Here is a 15,482-nt window from a genome sequence, read left to right as displayed (position 1 = left end):
GGGGAGGGAGGTAGGTGGGGGAAAAGGGGGAGGGAGGGAGGGGGAAAAGGGGGAAGGAGGGCGGGAGGGGGAAAGATGGAGGGAGGGAGGAAGGGGGGAAAGGGGGAGGGAGGGGGAAAGGGGGAGTGGGGATAGGGAGGGGGGAAAGCGGAAGGGGGAGAGAGGGGGAGGGGGAAAGGGGGAGGGGGATGGGGGAGGGGAGGGGGAAAGGGGGAGGTGGTGGAGGGAGAGGGGGAGGGAGGGAGGGAGGGGGTGTAGGGAAATGGGGAGGGAGGGAGGGGGTGGAAGGAAAGGGGGAGGGAGGGAGGGGGGAAAGGGGAGGGAGGAAGGGAGGGGGAAAGGGGGAGGGGGTGAAAGGGGGGAGGGAGGGAGGTGGGGAAAGGGGGAGGGAGGTAGGTGCGGGAAAAGGGGGAGGGAGGGAGGGGGAAAAGCGGGAAGGAGGGCGGGAGGGGGAAAGATGGAGGGAGGGAGGAAGGGGGGAAAGGGGGAGGGAGGGGGGAAAGCGGAAGGGGGAGAGAGTGGGAGGGGGAAAGGGGGAGGGGGGATGGGGGAGGGGAGGGGGAAAGCGGGAGGGGGAGAGAGGGGGAGGGGGAAAGGGGGAGGGGGGAAGGGGGAGGGGGGATGGGGGAGGGGAGGGGGAAAGGGGGAGGTGGTGGAGGGAAAGGGGGAGGGAGGGGGTGGAAAGGGGGAGGAGGGGGGTGGAAAGGGGGAGGGAAGGGGTGGAAAGCGGGAGGGTGGGCGAGAAAGTGGGAGGGGGCAGGGGGGAAAGGGGGAGGTGGGAAGGGGGAGGGCGGAAGGGGAAGGGGGAAGGGGAAGTGGGAGGGGGAAGGGGGAGGGAGGGAAAGGGGGAGGAGGGAAAGGGAGAGGGGGTCAAAGGGGCAAGGGGAAGGGAGGGGGTGGGAAGGGGGACGGAGGGGAGGGAAAAGGGGGAGGGGGAAAGGGGGAGGGGAGGACAAGGGGGAGGGGGAAAGGGGGAGGGGGAAAGTGGCAAGGGGGAAGGGGGAGGGAGAGGGAAGGGGGGAGGGAGTGGGGGAGGGGGAGGGGGGAGGGAGGGGGGTGGGAAGGGAGGGGGAGGGGGCGGGAGTGGGGAGGGGGAGGGACAGGAGTGAAGGGGGATGGAGGGGGCGGGAAGGGGGAGGGAGGGGTGAAGGGGGAAGGGGAGAGAGGGGGGGTGGAAAGGGGGAGGGAGGGCGGGAAAGTGTGAGGGGGCAAAGGGGGCAAGGGGCAAAGGGGGAGAGGGAGGGACGTGGGGAAGGGGGAGTACGGGGGTGAAGGGGGAGGGGGGTGAAGGGGGAGGGGGAAAGTGGGAGGGGAGATAGGGGGAGGGCAGGAGGGAGGGGGTGGAGGGAAAGGGGGAGGGAGGGGAAAGGGGCAAGGGGGAGGGAGGGTGTGGGAAGGGGGTGGGAGGAGGGGAAGGGGGGACGGGTAGGGAGGGGGGGGTGGGAAAGGGGGAGGGGGAAAGGGGGAATGGGGGAAGGGAGGGCGGGAGGGAGGGGGGAGGAAAAGGGGGAGGGAAAGAGGGAGGGTGTGGATGGAAAGGGGGAGGGAGGAGGAAAGGGGCAAGGGGGAGGGAGGGCGTGGGAAGTGGGAGGGAGGGGGAAGGGGGAGGGAGGGGAAGGGGGCAAGGGGAGGGAGAGGGTGGGAAGGGGGAGGGAGAGGGTGGGAAGGGGGAGGGAGGGTGGAAGGGGGAGGGGAAAGGGGGAGGGAGGAGGTGGGAAGGGGGAGGGAGGAGGTGGGAAGGGGGAGGGAGAGGAGGGAAAAGGGGGAGGGGGAAGGGGGAGGGGGGAATGGGGGAGGGAAAAGGGGGTGAGAGGGGGGAAATGGGGAGAGGGAAAGGGGGAGGGAGGGGGAAAGGGTGAGGGAGGGGGAAGGGGGAGGGAGGGGGGTGGGGAAGGGAGAGTGGGAGGGAGGGGGGAAGGGGAGGGGGGTGGAAAGGGGAGGTAGGGGGAAAGGGGGGAGGGGGCAGGGAGGGGGAGGGAGGGGAGGGGAGAAAGGGGAGGGGGGAAAAGGGAGAGAGAGGGGGAAAGGAGCAGGGAGGGGGAAAAAGGGGGAGGGAGGGAGGGAGGGGGGAAGGGAAGGGCGTGAGGGGGGTGGAAGGAGAGGGTGTGAAGGGGGTGGAAGGGGAGGGTGTGAGGGGGGTGGAAGGGGAGGGCGTGAGGGGGTTGGAAAGGGAGGGCATGAGTTGGTTGGAAGGGGAAGGCGTGAGGGGGTTGGAAGGGGAGGGCGTGAGGGGGGTTGGAAGGGGAGGGCGTGTGGGGGTTGGAAGGGGAGGGCGTGAGGGGGGTGGAAGAGGAGGGCGTGAGGGGCGTTGGAAGTGGAGGGCGTGAGGGGGTTGGAAAGGGAGGGCATGAGGGAGGTTGGAAGGGGAGGGCGTGAGGGGGGTTGGAAGGGGAAGGCGTGAGGGGGTTGGAAAGGGAGGGCGTGAGGGGGGTTGGAAGGGGAGGGCGTGAAGGGGGTAGAAGTGGCGGGCGTGAGGGGGGTGGAAGGGGAAGGCGTGAGGGGGTTGGAAGGGGAGGGCGTGAGGGGGGTTGGAAGGGGAGGGCGTGTGGGGGTTGGAAGGGGAGGGCGTGAGGGGGGTGGAAGAGGAGGGCGTGAGGGGTGTTGGAAGTGGAGGGCGTGAGGGGGTTGGAAGGGGAGGGTGTGAGGGGGTGGAAGGGGAGGGCAGGGGCGAAGGAATGGTGGGCGGAGGGTAAGGAAGTCGGGTAGGAAGGGGAGAGAGGGGCTTGGAAGAGAAGGGGTGAAGAAATGGAGGGAGGAATGCTGAGGCAAAAGGGAGGGAGGGGAATGGAACAGAAAGGCAAAGAGCAATAGACTACACTGAGATTCAGTTGGAATCCTGCATTACCTGTACAAATTCCTGACCACCTAAATTATTTGGGCCACACCTCAACCCCCAGAAGCGAGACTCGAGGACAATAAAAAAAAACCTCAGCACACTAACTTGAACTACGCACCCGGGACAGGAAATGACTTCTGCACTCTGTGACTTCCCAACCTGCTGAAATGGATCATTTACACGTGGTTTTGTCTGCAATCTCTGTGAAGTGGCGGTGGGTGTCAGGATAAGTTGAGTGTGCTGTGAACCTATCCTTCTGACCTTCAGTACACTGATTTCCCCAAACTGCGTCCCCTTGATGAGTGAAGTCTCGCCTGGAGTCACAAAATTCAGCAGGCCATTATGTCAGTTTGCAAACAGGCTGCAGACACTTTCGTCATTCTCTGCTGGGCAAACGTGTGCCAGCGGAGAACACGCTCAGTCTGCTGAAGGTTTGGAAAGCTCTGGGTGAGCACATTCACTGTAAATCAATTACAATGTTGGGCAGAATCTGCTGTTCTCGGCGGGTGTCTTGACAATGCCTGAAGAAGCAGTGAGACATCTGCACTGACTCTGAGGAGGAAGGCTCACTATATCTGTGCAGTTTTAACAGTCGAGCAGTCTGCAAGTTGGCAGGCCCCCCTGGAGCTGGGAAGTTTGCAGCGGAGGCGGGAAGAGGCCCTTAAGCAGTCTTTAGTTGACCTTTTAAGTGATTCAAGTGGAAGTTGAGTGGATAAGTTGACCATGGGCCAGAACTTGCTTCCAGTGAAGGTAGGAAGGCATTGGACCCAATGCTAATCCACCAAATTCTCAGGCCCGCCCGCCTCCTTCTTCACCTCCTGCAGGGGCGGAAGATTCCGGCCATTGTCACAAACCCATGCCTGCTGACTGCCTTGCTGGTCCAAGCTGGTTCAGCAGAGAAGGCATCAACCTCCCAACCCGACCCTCCATGTTCAGAGTCACCAGGTTGCGTCTGCATTATCTTGACTCTGACCTCCTCCTCTTCGTGAGGCACTGTCCCAGAGCTTGGAACTTCTCAAATTGTCCTGCAGAACGCTCTCACCCTAGTTCAACAGACTCCATATAACATGTTCATTTGCCTGGCCTCCTTCCACTACGTTAATAGCAATTTTAACCCATTTCACATTTCAAGGCCAGCATATTAACAATACGCAATTGCCTAATCCACAGAATTATTGGCCTCCCCATTCTAGACACTGTGAAACTGAGCGGCACTGAGGGCTGGAGAAAGTTCCAAAGAAAAGGAGTTGAGAGTATCCCCAAATCTATTGCCAAATCCAAAACTAGATTGGGAAATGGGAGCCAGATGATGGGTTGCGTTCTGGGACACGATTTTGTGCTACGGGTTGGGACTCCATCATTGGGGTTGAACCAGGGTCACCAGCCCGCAATGCGGGGAAAACAGTTGGCAGTGCTTTGCCCAGAATTAGCCAATTAGTGCCCAAAGGACAGGCTCACCAAAGAATTAAAGATGGTGGCCGGGCTCCTTAAGGTGGGCTCTTGAAGCTGGAAGACCAAGAGGAGGTCTTCCAGCATTAAAGAAGCAGCATCCAAGAAGCAGCAGCCTGCAGTTCAGGTGGGAGAAAGAGAGAGGATGCCTCCACATGGAGGCACCCTGTCTCCAACTTCTTAAAATTTAAAACTGTCTTCAGTAGCCGAGCCACCATTGTGGAGTGGGTACCCCTCCACAGGCAGCCCATGGCTCCAGATGTGGCCAGTTAGGACGGTAGGGCCTCAGAGCCTATCTAGAGTGCTAGTATCCCAGTCTGCCAGGGAGGCAGCCTCCAGGCAGCTGGCCTGTTCCCTGGATGACACCTTGCAAGGGTCCAGACTGGCCTCTCCACCTTAGGCCTTAATAGGCTTTTAACTACTGGTAATTGCTACCCGCTGCTTGTGGACAGGAGCCCTGTTGGCCACCATCACACCTCCAGCCCAGAAGGGAAAAAAGCAGTTCAGACCAGTACTCTTATTTCCCAGTTTTACTGATGTTCCACTTTAAGGTATACAAGACAGTTCGGACCAGTATTCTTATTTCCCAGTTTTTTCTGTTTTTCCCTTCTGGGAGGGAAATGGCCCAGGGGCTGGATGGGGCATCCTGGCTCGGAGGTGATCTGCTACTCCCATCCACTTGTGTGCTTGCTCCCATCAGGGCCTAAAAACCATGCTCCTGGTGTTTATTATAGTCATGGTGAAAATTAGTTAAAAATCCTAACAGGTTAAGTTTGCACATCATAAGGCCAGAATTAAACTGGAAGCTGAACTGTTGTTGAGTGAATTTTTTTATTTGAAGCCCACTTCACAGAAACTCAGGAGCTGTAGAAAAAAGGAACCAGATTTCGGTCGGTTCAAGGCCCCAGCCCCGAGGGGAGTTAACTGATTATTTAAATGAAGAATGTGACTCCTGTTGGTTGCAGCTGTTTTCAATTAATCCACAAACATGGAAAAAACAGGAGGAAGGAGCAATAACCTTCTTCAAGGCCACTCTCTGGTAGCTGTACCCCCTACCAAATCCCTGAGGAGTCAGACTGCATAAGTAAGCAAAGAGTGAATATTGATTCAGTGAAGGCACTATCCTTCCTCGCTAGTCCTGGGTTTTCTGTGGAGTTACTGGCATCCCTGACAGACCTTTAACCTGCCCCTCCCCCGCACTGCCACGTCCCCGAAAGCACACTGTGCAATGAAAGGGAGTCCCAGACGCTGTATTCATTAACACAGATGAGGCTGCATGTGCCTTGGGCTGAGTGAGGAGGTAATGTAACAGCACCATTGTACAGATGGTAGGTAGCTTGCTGCTCCCCCCATCCTCAGGAGGGATACCAACTAATTTGAGTCCCAGCTGTACGCCAGCCGTTGTTTCCCTTTGCTCCTACCCCGAGCAGGCCCTGCCTATCGGGCTTCTTGCTACTACAGCTTATTTAAAGTGACAGTCCCTCTAGACCATGAGACAGACTGATCCGTTAACTTTCTCCATCAGTATTTTAAAGTACTGTTTTAAGACACAGAACCTGGGTCCAAAGATCTTGGTGATTTCATCCAAAAATTTGCTGGCCATGTTCCAACCTGCACCAAATCCTGTTCACTCATCACCCTGTGCTCACTGACCTACACTGGTTCTCCACCCGGTAATGATTTCAAGTTTCTCATCTGTGTTCTAATCCCTCCATGGCTTTGCCTCTCCTCATCTCTACAAATTACTCCAGCCTTATAAACGCTCCAAGATCTCTGTGATCCTCCAATTCTGGCATCTAAAGCATCCCCAATTTTAATTGCTCCACATCTTCCAACCATGGCAACCATATCTTCACCTGTTGAGGCCCTAAGCTCTGGAAACCCTTCACTAAATCTCTCCCTCTTCTCTATCCTCCTTTAAATTGATCCTTAGAATCTACCTCTGTGACCAGGCTTTTGGACACTTACCCCAATATCTCTTTATATAGCTTAGTGTCGTTTTATTTTGTTTGTCCTTCTGTGTGAAGATGACCACATTCATCATGTGGGGTGCTTGCTAGGGTTCCAGTGAGTATGTAGGTGGCTGCTGAAGCTGATTTGCACCCAGATGGTTCTGCTGCAAATACGACAGGATACCACAGGTGACTCAGCTATGGATAAGTTGCCAGCTCGGGATTTCCTTTCCTTGCGTTTTCTCTCTGCCTCCGATATGTGCTTGCTTTTGAAGGAGGCTGCACCGTTTTTTATTTGGCTGCGCCATGTTTCAATGATCCTGGGTGAACTTCTCCCAGTACTCAGGGCCAATACCAAAACTCCTAAGCGAAGCCTTCAGAGGGACCTTGTAGCACTTCCTTTGACCAACAAGAGAGCACATCCCAGACTCACATTCTCCTTAGAAGATTCGCTTTGATAAGCGGATGTCAGGCATTCTGGCAACAGTTGTGACTGTCTCAACATGGTGTGGATGCTTGGCATACCAGCTCAGGTGAACATGGTAACATAATAGAAACAGGAAGTACTGGAAAATCTCAGCAGGTCTGGCAGCATCTGTGGAGGGAGAAACAAAGTTAACGTTTCGAGTCCAATATGACCCTTCTTTGGAACTGAAGAGAGGCAGGTTCCGAAGAAGAGTCATATTGGACTCAAAATGTAAACTCTGTTTCTCTCTCCACAAATGCCATCACATCTCCTGCGTATTTCCAGCAGTTTCTGTTTTTATTTCAGATCTCCAGCGTCCACAATATTTTGTTTTTATTTATGGTATCATACCAATCCTGTGAAGTGCCTCAGGATGTTTTTACACATTAAAGACTCTACATCATAAAAGATGCTGTTAATTAGCTGGCAGGGGACTGAATTGGACACCCAACATGCTCCAACATGATAGTGGTGATTCCTATTATACTGTTGTGAGGAGTGGATCAGGGAACTAGGCATGGAACTGCTAATTGGCTGATGCCTGGATGTATGTTACCTGACTGAGTCCAAGTTTAATATTAAATGATATGTTTAAAACAAGGGGACTGGATGATGCACAGGGTTAACACACCTTTGGATTCTTGGTCTGAATCTAGCCCAGATTACAAAGTAGCAAAATATTTACAGCACAGAAACAGACCAAGTCCTTATCAGTATTTATGTTCCTCATGAACCTCCTCCCACCCTTCTTCATCTCACCGCATCAGCATAACCTCCTTTCTCCCTTATCTGTTTATCTAACAACCTATGTCATTTGCCTCAACTACTCCACGGGCAAAAGTTTTACCTTGGCAGGCGAGCAGGTTGGGTGTGTGCCCAAGTGTAAAGTAATTCAAGAGAAACTTCTTTACCAGATGGTGCTTAGAATGTGGAACATGTGGGGCAGAACTTAGCCCTTGTCAGGCGGGCTTGGCAGGGATGGGGGCGCTCAGGAAGCCGTCCGCTGCCTGTGATCAAGGGCGGAAGACGATTTCACACTGGTAGGCCGAGTGTCCCGATGTCAATGCGCAATCACGTGATATTTTGGTTGATGGACACGTGCCGGAGTCAGCAACGCGCCTGCCAACAATTAAAAGGTTTGTGAAGACCATTAAAAAGGTAATTAAAAAAAAAATTTGTTGCCCGTCCAACCTTACGGTTGGCAGGCAGATGAAAAAGCCAAGCAGCCTTTGCACTTTTTAGGAAACCTCATTCGTGGGTGGCATCAGGTTTCCAACAGCAAATAAAAATTAAATTAAAAATTTTACATTTCATTTATAATATGTCCCTGCTTTATTTTATATTTGGAAAATTGTTCATCTCCCAGAGGCAGCTCTGTGCCTCAGGGAGATTTGCAAGTGCACACTCGCGCATGCACGGAGTTCGCACTTGCCCTCCACCCCCTCCTGTACAGGCGCCGTTCACATTTCACGCTGGGCGGGCCTTAATTAGCCTACCAGTGCGAAATTGTCTTTCGCCCTCGATTACAGACAGCGGACCGCCCCCATCCCTGCCAAGACCGCCCGATAAGGGCTAAGTTCTGCCCCACATGTTCCACATTCTAAGCACCTTCTGGTAAAGAAGATTCCTATGAATTACTTATTGGTTAATTAATGATTAACTTATATCTATAGTCTCTAGCTCTGGCTTCATCTGCAAATGGAAACATCTTCCCTTCCAAACTCTTTTCTAATCTTAATGTCCTCTGTTAGGTTTGATGGGATAGAATGAAATTATCCTCTGTCTTACACTGTAAGAGTTCAGCATGAAAGGAGTTGGGCAGTCTCAAACTAGTTCATGTTGTATGGAGCCACAGCATAAAAAAATTCATAATTTGGCAGTCTCACACTCAAGCTTTTTATACATTGAATAATGAATTTGGTTCAGTCAGAGATGCTTCTTTCGGTTGGGAGTGCACCTGCCTTGTTTATGTCGGGTGGATGCGGCAAGAAAGACAAACTATGGGCTTCCTTAATGTGCAGTCACATGCATGACCCAGTCTGCCGGAAACCATCATAAATGTTCATGTGGCCTGCAGTGCAGAAAACACAGATACAGATTGCCCCACTTGGGCAATCAGAAAACAGTGAACCAATCCCACCTGTACTGCTTCTCCACCAAGTTCTGTTGTCATCAGAGGCATTGGGTGGAAAACCCAACTACAGGAAGGATTTGGTGCCACAGATGCCAAAAGGGTCTGGGTTATTTAACGGCTGTTGCTCCTTTGCCAGGTACCAGTTGGATCACTGTTGTAGGAAATGGGAATGTCAAACTGTCATGTGTCCTACATTACAATAGTAACTACACTTCAAAAGATTCTCATTGGCTGGAAAGCACTTTGAGACATCCAGTTGTTGTGGAAAGCACTATATAAATGGAAGTCTTTCTTTTTTTAATACCTCCTTTGGGAGCTTGGTATCAAATTTACCTTGATAGTGCTGGTATGTATTTGTTTTAATATGTTAAAGGTGCTATATAAAGGCAAGCTGCTGTTGTTGCTATCGTTGAGTTTTGTAGCATCAACAGTAGAAATGACAAAACTTACATACAATTTTACAAATAATTGTACTTTATGGCTATGGTACAGAAAGGGGACTGGGTTAGGCTAAATGTTGATCCTTCAGCCTTACATGAAAGGGGCTTGGTAAAGGAACGGCTTCTCAATGGGGACAAGTCCTGCAGCCCTCAGCCAACCATTCAGAAACACTCACTTAATGAGTGACACCTTCCAAGGGCAGCATTTCACTCCAGTGAAGTTGCTGGTTCAGTGCCAATAGCAACATAGGAGTAAGCCACTCACCACGAACATAGGAACAATATGGGCAGGAAAAGACCTACTGATCCATACAGTCACAATGTGTCATATATTGCAATACAGACAGTCACCAGCTCACTTGGAGTAATCTTCTCAGAGAGACCAAAAATCAGGCCCTGGAGCCAGTTCTGTCAAGGAAAGCAACCTTATGGGGCTCAAAAAGCACACTGAGCCCAGAGCACAAAGCATGCCCAGCCTGTGTGATTTCATTCTGACTGCGCTATATAACCAATGCTCTTTTCCTAAAGTAGCCAACAGCTTAGTCAGAACAGGATTGCAAAACAATAACAAAACCCAGTCATCTGTCAGATTCTAGCCCTGTAAATTATGTGACCCATCCATATATATCTAAAAATAATAATAGCTCTTTGTTTCCTTTCTCTTTATTGGTTTACAGCAGTCTGACAGAAACCTCCATGTGAGGTGCTCAGCACTTCAATCAAAAAAAATGTGGAATAAAAAGCAGATCTCTAGAACTCCTGTTGCTGCACAGGAATAGGTGAGCATGCCCACTCGGCAACCACTCCACCCCCCAGTGCATGTGTGGATTCTGTGGTATTGTTGTGCACCTGTTATCCACCTCTGCTCACTGCCCCCTCCCTAGTCTTCTTTGCATTCCCAAGTCTTCGCCACCCCTCCCAAGTCCTGTCCTTCTGCAAAGTGCTTGCTGCCCTTGTCCTAAGCCCCCTCTCCCCATCTCCTGAGCCCTCAACCTCACCTTGCCACCTCATTCGTGGTAAGGGGTTGGGAGAGAGATGGCGAGAGGGATGGTGAGTGCTCAGGAGGTGTGGCAGTAAAGACTCAGCAGGAAAGCAAGGGCTTGGGAGGGGTGGTGACGACTTGAGGTTGGGCGGTGAGGGGGGTAACAAGGGGTTGGGAGGTGGAAAACGAGTGGCAAGGAAGGCGGATAATGGGCACACAATGATATGAGCGGTGGAAGAAACTACACATGTGCTGGCGGTTATAGTGGGTGCCGAGTGCACAACTGTTCTTGTCCGGCATCAGAAAATGCAGCCAAAACTGTAACCCCAATGTTAAAAAGCCCAACAAGAGGAGGGCAGGTGAGGAGTTAGAATATCCACAGCCTGGCACTCACTGGATTCATGCTGTACCCACACACAGCACCATTCTAGCAGGCGTGTTTCAGGCCACATGTAAGGTCCTCTCTCTAGCAAGGGCTTCATTCAGATTCAAAGGTTGGAGAATGATGACCTCATTCAGAATCTGTGGCTGCATGTTTATTGTGCAGGAGATGGGTTACTCTAACTGTGCAGAGCTCATGTTTATACAACAGGGTAATGGTTACCAATTTATGTTTCACATACAATTGGTGGCCTATTAATTGTAATGGATTTTGGGTCTTAGTTAACTGCGCAGTCCTGAGGGTGTTGAATGGAGCATGAGTGATTATCCTGATGGCCTTATTGTTTGAAATTGGGACCCTTGAGAAATAGTTGCTGCTGAGCTGGTAATAGATAGGGGCTGAGTGCTGTCCTAGCTATTAGACAGAGTGAATATGATGGACTGACTGACCCTTCTCATTCCACGGGTCATTGTTTTGAGATATTAAATGAACTACAATCAGCTGGCGCACAGCCATATTGCAATTAACATATTAAATTGTAACTCTACTGTCTGTGTCTCATGTAATTTGCCAGCGTCAGCTGTCCTGCTAGAGCCATGATTTACTGCCACCTTTCTCCTTGCAAACCCCCAACCCCCGTCCTTTTCCACACTCTAATCTTTAAGTACCAGGTAGATTCACAGGCCCTTACCACATTTGTGTCTTGTTCAAATGTGTTATCCGTGATGTCCACAAGGCCCAATGTCTTGGTCTTTGGCCGGTTACAGTCCAACTGAATCAGGGGACGGCAGCGGTAGTGACACCGGAATCTACAGTCTGAAACAGAAGCAAAGAGCAAGAGACTTGATTTTACTTTCTTGCCTAGGCACAAATCCAAAGCAGGGGCTGATTGTTTAACCAAATTATTTATTATTATCTTGAATATCTCATATCTTTCATAGGATCGGCCCTCCTATCTCCTATACATGTTCATGGCCACTGGACTCGTCAACTCTTGTTGGACTGTATTCTCAGACGTTTCATCACATGATATCCTGTTTCAAAATGCCCTGAACCGATAACCCTGCCTTTGGCTGCCCAATTTATCAATCAGTCAATAATGGCAGCTTCAATAGCCACAATCCTCTGCACTCGAGAAACTCCTTTATCTATTGTCTTATTGCAGCAAGCATGCACTTGGGTAGCATCAAATCCAAGGTGCATTGTGGCCCTGCGGTGGAACAAGACAAAAGAAAATGTCCCAATGATTTTTCTCTTAGCTGACTCACGGGAGCATTTGAGAAATTGTTCTTTAATCTGGAGTCTGCAGGAAAACCCAATAAGGTTGGCAATCCTGAAAACTATCAGAAGTCCACAGGTTCAAGATCCAGTCCAAGGCTTGTGTACACAACCTAAGCTGAAACATTGCCTTGGATTTAAAATATCCCGCCACACTATTCAAAGAACAACTTTGAATTCTCTGGCCTCCTGGCCAACTTTCGTCCCTTATTCAAGACCATCAAAACAGATTAAATGGTTATTCATTTGCTCTTTGTGTGGTCCAGCTGTTGCGTTTGTCTATTTAACAACACTGATGAAATCTGAAATGTTCAGTAAGTCTTCATTTCAAGTTGCCCTGCCTCTCTCTCTCTTGTTTTTTTTAGTAGTTGTTTCGTTTTAAAGTCATTTTTGTTTTAGGTCTATTTTCCCTGATGTAAGTTGTAATTTCTGTTTTGGAGTTGTTTTGCGTCGTCGCCTTCCTTGCATCATCGTCATTAGTTTTCACTGTGCGCACGTGATCACGGGTCATCACCGCTCATCTTCACTGTCGTCCGTCTTCATGGTGTGTGTATCATTGCCGCCCATTGCCATTGTAATCACGCAGCACGTGTCATTGCGTGTCGGCTCCCTTCACGTAATGTCAGATCCTATGACCTGATCAGCATCATTGTTAAAGAGTCTGTTTGTACTGTAGTATTCAAGGCAACATCAATTTTTTTTAAAAACTCAGTGGTATCCAAAGCCAGGGCAGTTTTTCTCATGCACAAGGTTGGATTTAAACTTTGGAGTTTCAGGAATGCCTGCCATGCGTGAGACTTTAAATTACTTTTAAACATGAGCCAAAAATGCCCAGTTGGTGCTGGTAATGTGCCTGCTGTTGCAAAGAAAACAAGAAAAGCCATCAGCCTCGCAGCGAAATTGGATGTTTTTAAACATCTTAAGGCTGGTAAGAATGATCTAATTTGAAATTATACAGGATGTATTTTATATTTAGTGATTTATTTTAATTTGCAAGTTTATTTCAGCTTAGGAATGCGCAGTACTGCACAGGTATAGTACAGTATTTCACTTTGTACATTGTTTTTTTCGGGCGAGAGATGTACGACAGAACCTAACTCCAGCTTTAACTATGGGAAACCATGATTCACATGAAGTTGTTTCACTTAAAGTCATGATTTCTAAGAGCGCAACCATAACTCAAACAAGGACTTACTGTAATTCATTAGATGTGGAGTGTTTTAGGATGTCCTGAGCCTAATGTAGGCTTTCTCCTAGTTTCCTCTCAAATCATTCTCCCTGCACTATTGCTGATGGTCTATTCCTATCAACTTTGGGTTTCCATTTTGTTTCTTCACATGAATGATCTCCCTTATCTAAAACAGCCAGCTGCCACTTCCTATCTTTGCTGTATCCTTGGCCGTTCTTCATTTAGTAACATGCTTGGCATCACTACTGCGGAACTCCTCCATTGCTAAAACTACCCTCAAGAAGCTCAGTCTCTTCTCTTGTGCCAAGCATTTCTTTCTCCTAAAAGCCTAGGTCATAAAAACATTGTAGGAAGCCATTCAGGCCCTTGAGTTTGTTCTGCCTTTCAATTAGATCATTGCTGCACTGCAACTCAACTCCATTTTCCCTTCACGTTCACCACCACTCTCTAGAATCCCAATCAAACACCTTTATATTCACTGTGCTTCTCAATCATTCCTGTTGCACACAATTCCCATGGATCAAACCCTTTCACATTTATTACTGCTAACAGAATTACAATGGAGTAAACTCCTTCTCATTTGCTCCCATTGCAACATTTAAATATAAAAACCTAATCTAAAGTATTTTCCAGTCACGATTCAGTGAATGTCCAAATATCACTAACTACCTTGAATGATATTCATTTTCACAAAGATAATTAAAGATGTGGGAGGCCATTTGGCCCTTCCAGATCATCCTGTGATCCCTGGCCACCTCACAGCGTTTATTTTCTGTTTTTTAATTTAGACTAAATATCTACTCTGTTATTAGGCCAAAGATTTGCCAACTGCTAGTAGTTGACTGAATTCCTTATCCAACCGGAACATTCCTGGCGAGCTACAGATTTATCTGGACTCAGTGGGGCTTTGCTCAGGAACCCTTAATTCTCATCACAATTAAAGCCTCCCCCCTTTCATTCCTGGTAGCTGTGTAGTTTACTGTAAACAAGTTAGAAGCTAAACATTTGGTCTGCAATAGAATTTTAACCCTCAGCAACTGGGCAGAGTTCCACTCTTACCCACGTCTGAGAGAGAATTTGAAGCTGTGGTTAAAATGATTGTTGTATTATGGAGAGACACAGTGGAAAACTTCTAGAGACTCACTGATTTCCTGCTAAATGTTCAATTTAACTACATTTATGGTCAAGGTTCAAAAGCCAAACAAAATTAGAATGAGAAAAAAAATATTGCGGATGCTCGAAATCTGAAGGCAAAACAGAGAATGCTGGAAATACTCAGCAGGTCTGATCTAAAAGCACCTATGGAAGGAGAGAGAAAAAATATTTCAGGTCAACAAACTTTCGTCAGAACTGGATCATCAACCTGAAATGTTAACTCTGCTTCTCCTTCCACAGAAAATTAGAAGATGCCTGCTGAAACTCTGATGTAATACAGCTTCAATATGGAACTGTGGTAATCAGCCACGTGGATGTGAAAGGTCTCAGTTCGATACCAGCTCCATGTAAATGCTGTGCACCCATCACCCATGTGCTTCCTGACCCATATCGGCTTCCTGTCCCTCAATTTCTCGATTTTAAAATTCCCCTCTTGTTTAAATTGGTCCAGTGGTCTTGCCCTCCCTATCTCTATAATCTCCAGTCCAACAAGCGTCCCAAAATTCAGTGCTCCTCTAATTCTGGCCTTTTGTGGATCTCCTGCTACCTTTGCCCACCCCTGGCGGTCACGTCTTCAGCTCCTTAGGCCCTAAACTCTGGAATTCCCTCCCTTATCCTCTCCCCCTCACTACCCCTCTCATCTCCTTTAAAATGCTTCTTAAGATCAACCTTTCTGACCGAGCTTTTTACCATTTGGTTAGTTGCAGCTGTTGACTAATAATAGCCATCAATCTCTATCAATTAGTCTACAACAGACCCAGAGATGAAGCAAGGAAAACCCCAGTGATGGGGAGCTTTGGGACTTATGGGTCCAAAGGCACCTGTTGCTCCTAAGCATGCCAGAGGTTGAGGGGAAACATTCTAACTTCCAGAAATGGGTCAGGTGGGATGTTAAAATATTAAAAATCTTAAACCTGAACACAACCCATCTCATTGCTGATTCTAACAGTGGCTGGAACTAACCCTCTGACAGGAGGCTTATTTAATATTTGAATAAGGCTCACATTCTTTTCCATTTGGGCTCAGGAAACCCAGCAGCTAAAGCAGGTGCCTTTTCCAGTACTGCTTGTGAGCCAAGAGGAGTAAGAGAACCTCCCCCCAGGCCCCTACGCTTCCTGTGAACTGCTTCCACAATGGATCGAACCCCCCATCCCCTGCCTACCAATCCTCAAGCCACGATCTCCAAATGACCTGGCCTTTCTGATCTCTCCTTTCACCT

At 49.4% G+C, this 15,482-nt stretch overlaps 1 protein-coding gene across 2 annotated transcripts in view; it reads right to left on the bottom strand.

The window, feature by feature from the left end:
• The window catches only part of rassf1 (Ras association domain family member 1), a 93,978-nt gene that overhangs the window by 25,135 nt on the left and 53,361 nt on the right, over positions 1–15,482 (bottom strand). For both annotated transcript variants that reach the window (XM_041191497.1, XM_041191498.1), the window contains exon 2: positions 11,333–11,457. In XM_041191497.1, coding sequence (XP_041047431.1) covers positions 11,333–11,457 — 125 coding nt within the window. The remainder of the gene's footprint in view (positions 1–11,332; positions 11,458–15,482) is intronic.

This window comes from Carcharodon carcharias, chromosome 7 (assembly GCF_017639515.1).
Source record: "Carcharodon carcharias isolate sCarCar2 chromosome 7, sCarCar2.pri, whole genome shotgun sequence".
NCBI classification, from domain to species: domain Eukaryota; kingdom Metazoa; phylum Chordata; class Chondrichthyes; order Lamniformes; family Lamnidae; genus Carcharodon; species Carcharodon carcharias.
Note: the sequence above shows the minus strand (reverse complement) of the source record. Positions and strands in the feature narration are given on the sequence as shown.